The following is a 9,463-nucleotide window of genomic DNA, read 5'->3' as shown; positions in this document are numbered from 1 at the left end:
GAGGAGGAAGGAGACAAATACAAAAACCTTTGAAAGGTCAAAGTATCAAGATCTTTTATTTCTTGCAAGAAATTGGCAGTTCACATACAGAGAATGTCTGTCATGAGAAGAGCAAAGCTACTTCCAGTTGGCATCATTATATACCCTTAACACATCCTGGGTCCGTTGCATCCAGTCTTGTTTACCTTAAAAGGAAACATCTTGGTTCAAGACCCCCCCTGTCTCACATAAATTTATCTAGACAGCACAATACCTACGTCTGCAAAAGTTCCTGTTTTTAAGCTACTTGGTTTTCACACATTCTGCCTATCGCTATTTTGATCGAAGCTGCTCAAATCTACGCACATGCTTTTCACACTTCAAGTACAATAGGTCACTTGAAGTGCACATTGTCTCTTTGTTACTTAGTCTTCTAACCCAGAACATTTTGTTCCCGCAAGCTTGTCTTCACTTATGCATTTCTAAAAACTTGGTTACATATCTTCAATAATGTATTTTTAGCTTATATGATTATATTTCTTTAACTCCTTCACGAGTACAAATACATGTTCAATGTTAAATGTCTTATGTCAAAACCAGTGATACACATCTAAGAGTAAAAGAACACATCTATAAGTGTTAAATGTTAATACAAGTGATACACATGAGTAAAAGGTTCACATCTATAAGTAAAGAACACATCTAAGTAAAATGAACACTTCTAATAGTAAAAACACATCTAAGAGTCAAACACATGTCTAAATGTAAAATTTCCCTTACAGCATATATAAATGGAAGTTGTTATATTTAAATAAGTACAGTATCCCACATTCTGTGAGTAAATGTATTTGGCATGTAAAAAAAAAAAAAAAAAAAGCCATTAACTGAATCTCAAATATGCCAGCGATTAAGCTATAAACAGGTAATAATTAGAAAGATATTTGGAATTGTTTACTTTATTTTGTGCTGTCAATAAGAGCTAAGAGCTGATATAGGCTGCTAAATTTTAAAGCTTAATCTACAGTAAAGAGCCTTCAATCCTAAAATAAGAACACATGTGCTAAAGAAATAAATAAATTTTGGGTCTGATTTAAAAGTCTCTTTGTTCAACATTGTGGAACAAAAGAACAACCCAACCCAAAGATAACACTAGATGGTGACAAATCACCATTAAATCAGGACATTTGTTTGGCAAGATTTTTGAAATATTGGGGATTTTTACATGACACAACAAATTAGAAATAATTGTGCATCAATAGTATTCATTGTTTTGTTTTACTCTATAATTACTCATTTAGTATAAAAAAAATGGTTTCATGTCATTAAAATGATCACACATGACATTGTAGCCTATAATGAAACGAGTGTCAGTACAAAATTAACAGGTAAAGCTACTGTATGAATTAACCAGCTTTTAGGCAATAGCTTTTACTATATTTACATGTGTGCACAAGTGAGAACATATTTAGATAACCCTAACATTTTTGTGGATGAAATTAAATGAGCTTGAAGTGGGTTCAAATGTCTAAGACCACACTGACATTTTCTGAACACATTAGGATTTTACCAACTTTAAACCTGAAAAAAGTGTTATCCAGAATTCGAACTGCACTGTACAAAGGTCAGATGTGCTTGAAGTGAAGCACATGATACTTGGAACATTCTCAAATGGTTTAGCGCCCATGCCAGTGCTTGAGCCCTGCTGTCAAGGACACACACTAAACACTAGAAAATTGTGCAGACCTAATTTTCCCTCAGATCGTTATGATGATAACATAATCTATAATGAAAAACACTGTAGTATTATTTAAAAAGAATGAACATTAGAGGTTGCTCCACTAGTAGGATCAGACCATTTTATCTTACTGTATAAAATCTGAAAGTAGACAAAACATCGTACAATAGTATTTGCTTTTAATCATATCTTTAGTTGTCTATAGCTTTACATATAATTTAACACATATTGTACATAAAGATCATGAAATTGCAAATATTTTAGGTACTTTTAGTATTGAAGTATAATAACAGATTGTTGATGCACACAATCTCTGGGTTATTTTGACAGTACATTTTCTGATCTCTTTGGTTCTAACACCATATATTACTGGATGCAAAAGTGGTGGCAAAAGTGTTATTTGGACTGATATAAAGACATTCATCTCACTAGATATAAGCACAGTAAATCTGTTATATATAACAGAAAAAACCGTAGCAATTGAAAAGTTTATGAAGATTATCAAATGAGGAAGGCATGTTCCAAGTGCTTTGTTTTGACCATTTTTTGACACTTTTAAACTAACAGAAAGTATTTTAACATAAGACAGCAATATAAGACATGTAGGGAGCACAGATAAACACACTATTATTAGTAAACCATACACATTGCTTAAAAAGCCAAGACTACTCGTATTACATGATATGTTAATGATTGAAAGGTTATCACAAAATAGCTTATTAAGAGTACGGCTGCATAAGGGAATTCTTGATGTCAAATATATTTGACCAGCTATTGAGAAAACAGGAACTAAGTTGCTTAACATAAGCAAAATTTTAATTTTAATGGGATTCATGATAATATGGTACTGTAATGGCTTACAAATGGATACATACCTATCATAGGCCATTACTGTCAATGTAGAATAAGTGCAAGCACCATAAATACTAAGCAAATAGACTTGGAGAAGACACCCCTCATACGCACTAGTGTGCCAATCAGTTAGGAGATTTGAAAGAACTTTTGGCCAAACAGCACTGCTTCCGAGTAGTCCACTGCACATCAGGTTGAACAAAAATAAATACATTGGCTTATGAAGACTTGATTCTAAGTAGATAACAAGCATTATAAATATGTTTGCAAAGGTTGCAACTGTGTAAACTAGGAAAATAAAAATAGTCAATACATATTTCCTTGGACCCAACGATTCATATGATGAAAACACCAGATCCAAACCAGTAGATTTGTTCATCCTTCAGGCTGGAAAAGCAAACAATAAAACATGAAAAGTTTCATTTAATTACTTATTATACATTATATTATTATAATTAAAAGTAAATGGTTGTTACATAAACTTTAAATATATCTCTGCACGCATTGTGTAACATGTAGGACCTGCAAATATAATACCTGACAAAAATTCCTGTTGTACCTTATTGTTAATACAGACCAGGCTCTGTGTGCACTGCTAAACATTGTGTCTGGGCTCAGTTCAAGGACTGTTGTTTTATAAAACACTTCTGCTGCTTGGCTGGAGATGAGGTCAACAGATTACGCAGAGATTTCTTTAGGGAGCAAATTCCCATCCATGTATCTTGGACATTTTATTCTTGGCTTGCCTGATGACGGTCATGAAACCGAAACGTTGCTAATAAAATTTTGATACTCAATTGCAAGTGCTGATAGTGTTAGTGTCCTTGTTTTTGTAGATTTTTTGACCTTTACTTTTTTTCCCATGCACAAATCACCTGCAGCTGTGCGATGGTGCTTGCTAATTGATTGATTCTTGGCCTGGAGAAATGGGGAAATGAATAACCTTAAAAATATCTTCACTTTACAGAGCATGCTTGCTAATGGTCACTCAGTAAACATCAGCCATAGAGGGTATGCTTATGGAGATGAAACTATGTATGATGTACAGAGAGGGTACATCTTACATACGAAGAGTACATCATACGTACAAAGTTACGTCTGAAAAGAGAGGGAAAAAGGAAATGGAAGAGGAAGAGTTGTGTAGTAGTTTCTCACACAGGCCACCGCAATGTAGCATTAAGTGGCACCAAATTAATATTGTTAGTTTTGGTCATATACATCACTTAAGGTCAGTGTGAGGGTGTTTCCCCTTAACAATAAAGTACAATCAAGGAAGATTGTTAAATAAGAAATATGCAAACTGGGGGGAATTTATCAGCTGAACAATCTGAAGGATTTGTGAGATGGCAGTAACTTAGTAGCCTGTCTCTCTATCATCAACACAAGGAAAACACGTGTAATAAAAATAATTGTATCAACAAATAAGAACAAATACTAAATGAGTAAGGAAGTATGAAATTGATGTATTAATGGTTGGAAAAAATTGGATGTTAGTATGACAGAGTTATGCTGTCTACTTTCGTTGTGAAACACATGTGAAATCAGTCCATTGCTGTGGCGAAACATCAGAGGCGGGTGGCGTCACGAACCAGGAAAATATAAAGCATGCCCAAAACAAACAGCACTATCTTCGTAGAAGTCTGAATTAAGTCGTTGACAGGCACGTAGGAGGTATGGCAAGGTGATGCAGTGTCTAGTTCCCTCTTCAGGGAACCGAGTTTACAGTCTTTTCAAGGTAACTCACGCTGGGCCGATTGACGCTGTGGTAATGTCTATAGAGCTGGTAAGTCCCGCCCCTTCGGCTAACCCCACTGGACCTCTAGGTTGAAAAATCGTCAATGCAAGTGAATGGGAGAAAATAAATATTTTTCTGGTCCCGTTTGAATTTTGCCATGAATGTGAACATATGTTGTCTGAATTTTTAATACAATTTTTCGTGTAAAGAATGCTACAATTTAGCTGGTAGAAGTTTGATACGGTTAGACTTTGTGTGAGAGCACTTTGTGGACTACTCTTCGCTGCTTTCAGACGGGAATCTGAAGAAAGAACAGCCCATTTGGTTTGAATGGTGACATTTGGGTACAAAACACACAGGCATCTTGATCTGTCTCCATATATTATCGCAGCATTAGCACCGTGATTTGACAAGTGGAGGGAAAATGTGTTATGGGGTGACGTCACATAGGCGACATGTAGTCTTTCTCGTTATGTCTTTTCCACAGCTGCGAGCCAAAGAATCATACAATATACTGTCAAACTCGTAACATGAAAAATTATATAAAAAATTCACAGACAACATATGTTCACATTCATGGCACAATTCAAGCGGGATCAGAAAATAATTATTTTCTCCCATTCACTTGCATTGACGATTTTTCAATCTAGAGGTCCACTTGGGGTTTTACGGATGGGCGGGACTTACCAGCTCTATACCAAAGCCACCATAGCGAGAACTAACCATTGTTACGTATCAGAACGTAAGTATGTTTATATTGTGTAGAACAAATGAGTGTGCGCAAGTTTTCTTTTTGTTCTCTCTCTCTCTCTCTCTCTCTCTCTCTCTCTCTCACTCTCTCTCTCTCATTTTGCGCTCATTTGAGTGTCACAGGTGCAGCTGATTAGAAGGGCGGGGCTGATGGACTCCTCGTGTGAATATAAGCTGTGTGGAGGGCTTGTTCGTCGAGTTCCCCCTCCTACTTCACGCTGTTGTATAGTGTGTCCGACACAGTGGTGCGGGAAAGCCGATTGGCTGTCGTGTGTTTCTTTCGTAGAGTAAGCTGCTTGTGTGCGGCATTCCTGACTGTTAGCGGTATAGGACGGTAATTGTGTCATCCTGTAGCAATTTAACTAAAGATATTGAGAGGTCTGAGGCCCTTTTTTTCCTTTCACTTTTTTCTCCTGTTTACTGGCTAGCAGGGAGGTAAGAACTGTACTTTTGTTATTTCTAATTCCAGGTAAGATGACTTAAAAATTTAGTTAGAAGACCCATTTTGTTTATTTTTTGGCCGATTGAATCCTCTCATTTTTTAATTATAATTTTCCTTTCATAACGAATGAAATCCTACCCCTATATGTCGAAATAAATCATGACTTTCTGCTGACTACCTTGTTGTCGTTGTGTGTTTACGGGAGCAGGAGGTGGAACTCTGGGCGACACCTTTTAATAGGCGTCTCTCTACAGTATATGTTAGTGCATGTGGCACGTAACAACCGTCCTGTGTGAAATCGAGAAGAGCAGTACTAGTACGAGAGCACCTGGGACCCTGGTAAATCAGCATTTACCAGGTTCAAAGAGTAGAACCTTACAAATGTGTATGGTGAGGACCACCCTGCCGCATCACAAACATCCTGGAGAGCAACTCTTGATACAAGGGCCTTAGAGGCCGCCATACTCCTAGTACAGTGGAAACCGACCGCCATAGGGAATGTTTGTCCAACTGATGAATAAGCCAGTGAGATAGCCTCGACTACCTACTTGCTCATTCTCTGCTTAAATGCTGGGGACCCTTTGTTGGGGGGCCTGAAACATATGAACAGCTGTTCAGATTTACACCACATGGCAGCTCTGTGGACATAAGTATCTAGTGCCCTGACTGGGCAAGGCAGGATATTCTTTTCCTGGTCCGGATCATGAGGAGGACAGAAGATCATGAGCATGCCAGATGCAAATTCCAAGCACGAAGGTGAAACTGACAAGGCTTGCAAAATCTCTGATTCTTTTAAGAGAAGTGATACCAAGAAGGAACAACGATTTTACCAAGAAGGAACAACGCTTTTGACAACAAAAACTTTTCCGGAACCTCCTCGATAGGCTCGAAGGGAGCCAGGAGAATGACCAGATCCCATGTCAGCACCATGGTATGAGCTGCAGGCCTCAGCCTCAGAGTACCATGAAGGAAACGAGATACCAAAGGGTTTCTCCCCAAAGACATTCCAACCAAAGGAATGTGGTATGCAGCTATGCCATTCAGATTGAGCCATGCATTAAGCCCAAGCAATCGTGAAAACCTATTTGTTCCCCTTGCTGGGAGTAGTCCATTGATGTTCATTGAGTTCAGTCCATTGCTGAACTTTAAGGAGTTCTTAAAATGTAAGTTAGGGAGGAGCGAGCCCATCTAATCTTTAACTCAACAGCCAGAGTATATAAGCAGCCTCTTACCTCTCTCTAGCATCAGCTGTTCCAGCATCCCTCCACCTACCCCTCCCCATACTCCACCTTCATCTTGAGTACCTTTGTCCTTCATAATCATATTCTACGTTTAACCAAAGTGGAGGGTATATGAGAGCTCGAGTTGTAGCTGCTTCATCGAGCCCCTTATCAGGGGACAGCAAGCCAAATAAGTTTAATCTAATATCTTAAAGATTTTGTGCATCTTTTGGGTGTCAAAGGTTTACTTCGAAAGAGAACTAAGTTAAATAAGTTTAACAATTGTGTCTTTCTTTCTTCCTTTATATGTATAAACTCTGACTGAAAGACATGAAAAAGTGACTATTGTCACAGTGACTTTGTTTTGCCTTCTGTGTTTGTGCACCATGTGTTTCCTTGTTAGTCGGTTTCACTTGTTACCTGTCATCATCCTCATCACAGACATCATCACTCACCGTGTGCACCTGTTGTCACTTAGTCTCCTCATTTGTCTGTGTGTATAGTATCTCCAGTTTCAGTTCTCCCTTGTCAGTTCTTGTCAACACAGTTGAAAAGTTTGGCATATGTCTTGTTCGTGAATAAATACTGTTCAATCCTGATCCGTCTTCTTTGTCTTCCTGAACGTGCCTCATGCAACCAAAGCGTGACAACTATGGTCCAACAAATACATTTTTTGAAACTGGACATTTAGATCCAAAGCAGTATGTAACATATTAAACATAATGCTCATATGCTGATTAATAATGCTAAATGAAAAAAAAAAAAAAAAAAAAAAAAAAAAAAAAGTCTAAAGACGAAACATTATCTTGTCTAATTTAGTTAAATGGTTAGTCATCTATGATAGATAAAAATAATTGTATTAGCTGCATTTTCTGCAGTGTTTTAGCAAAAGTACAGTATCTATTTTGCTGGTCACCATGTTTCTGCTACTGTTGTTATTAAAATAACCGCTTCATCTGCAGCTTTTAATGTGGCACTTTACGTTTTTAGTCGAGGGAGAGAGAGAGAAGCAACACATACGGAGTGGAAAGGGCTTGAAAAAAGCACTTTTGGCTCTAGATAAAAATAGTATAGAAATAGCTCAGAAAGAGCATTACCATAAACAACCCTGAGTGATTGTGGTGTGAAACGCTCTGTTGTTTTGACCCATTGCTCACTTTAATATGTAGAAATGGTAAAATGAAGCAATTATGTCTCGTGGTACGGATGGAACCAAGCCGTGGTCCAGATCCGGACTGCGGTGCGCCATTTTCAATTATTGAATTGAAAAAAAAAAATAATAATAATAATAATACAAAAATGGGAGTAGGGCCTTTAAGCAGATGACATCCACTGGAGGGTGGGCCTTGTAGAATAAAACTGTATAAAGCTACAGCAGCTTAGATCCTCAGAGGACAAGCAAGTCTGTAAACATTAGGTAAATAGATCTCTCAGAATATAATCCTTCAGTTAATATTGTGTACTGCATTTTTGTTCTAAAGTGAAATGCCTTTCTTTCTCTTCATCAGGAAAATGATTCTGCCAAGTTTGAACATCACTCTGATTTTTACCAGTTATGGACCACCTGCTGCTCTTAATTATGGAGTTTTTGTCATCTCTCTTGCAGTCTATCTTACAACTGTTTTTGCAAATGTAACACTGATGCTGGTGATCTGCTTGGACACATCTCTCCATAAGCCCATGTACATATTTTTATTCAACCTAGCTATTAATGGACTAATTGGATCATCTGCTGTACTTCCTAAAATAATGGAGAATCTTGTTGATGATATGAAAGATATACTGTATACTGACTGTATTCTGCAAGTATTTTTTATTAATATGTATGCAACATGTGCTTATGCAATACTGACACTTATGGCATATGACAGGTACGTTTCAATTTGCAAGCCTCTACAATATCACAATATCATGACTCCAGGTAAAATAAGACTTCTGCTTTTTATTGTTTACTGTGTTCCTATCTGCTCTCTAGCTGTTCAGGTGTACCTTACATCAAGGTTGCCTATGTGCAGGTATACAATAAACAAGTTGTTTTGTGACAATTTAGCCATTGTTAATCTCTCCTGTGCCAAAAATACCTGGGGAGATCTGTATGGCATATGTCTGGTACTTGCTTATGTTGTTCTACCTCTAATCTTTGTCATCTTATCATATGTGCGGATATTATTTGTCTCTTTGAATGCATCAGAAAACGCCCGAAAGAAAGCTCTAAAAACATGCACACCACACTTGATTACTTTTATTAATTTTTCATTGGCCTCTCTTTTTTCTGTGATATACAATCGAATTAATTTCAGTCTTTCAAAAGAAGTGAATGTGTTTATGTCAATTCATTTTATCCTGATCCCTCCACTTCTACATCCACTTATTTATGGAATTAGAACAAAGGAGATCAGCAATAGCCTCACAAAAATATTACAAAGAAAAATACTTGCACTTGGTTTTAATTTAAAGACTGAACAAAGGTGTAATGATGCACTTTTTATTTCTACTAAATAAATGGCAAGACCTATATGGACACATTTGAATGTCTTATATTACATTGTGTACATTGTTTAATGGCATTAGAGTTGGAATCTGAAATTGTGTATGTGTGATATTTACATAACTCTTATTTTGGTCAATGCAAATAATCCACTTCAAATTACCTTGAATTTCAGAACAAATTTCACAAAATTTTATCATATTAATGTTGCAGCCATTTTATAAAAGCAACTACATATTTATATACATACTGTACATAGATC

General features: G+C 36.9%; 2 protein-coding genes across 2 annotated transcripts; one reads left to right on the top strand and one right to left on the bottom strand.

The window, feature by feature from the left end:
* Positions 1–569: 569 nt before the first annotated feature.
* Positions 570–2,819, bottom strand: LOC308693824 (olfactory receptor 2K2-like; the record flags this gene model as incomplete). The annotated part of the gene is made up of 2 exons (XM_081370918.1): positions 570–589; positions 2,048–2,819. 2 exons carry the CDS (start codon positions 2,817–2,819, stop codon positions 570–572), a joined length of 792 nt encoding a protein of 263 aa, XP_081227044.1.
* A 5,406-nt stretch (positions 2,820–8,225) lies between these two features.
* On the top strand, positions 8,226–9,215 carry or60a1 (odorant receptor, family 60, subfamily A, member 1; the record flags this gene model as incomplete). Its single annotated transcript, XM_081369957.1, has 1 exon — positions 8,226–9,215. One exon carries the CDS (start codon positions 8,226–8,228, stop codon positions 9,213–9,215), a length of 990 nt encoding a protein of 329 aa, XP_081226083.1.
* Between the last annotated feature and the right edge of the window lie 248 nt (positions 9,216–9,463).

This window comes from Scardinius erythrophthalmus (genome assembly GCF_964197995.2).
Source record: "Scardinius erythrophthalmus genome assembly, chromosome: 7".
Taxonomy (NCBI): domain Eukaryota; kingdom Metazoa; phylum Chordata; class Actinopteri; order Cypriniformes; family Leuciscidae; genus Scardinius; species Scardinius erythrophthalmus.
This window is presented reverse-complemented; position numbering and strand designations above follow the sequence as displayed.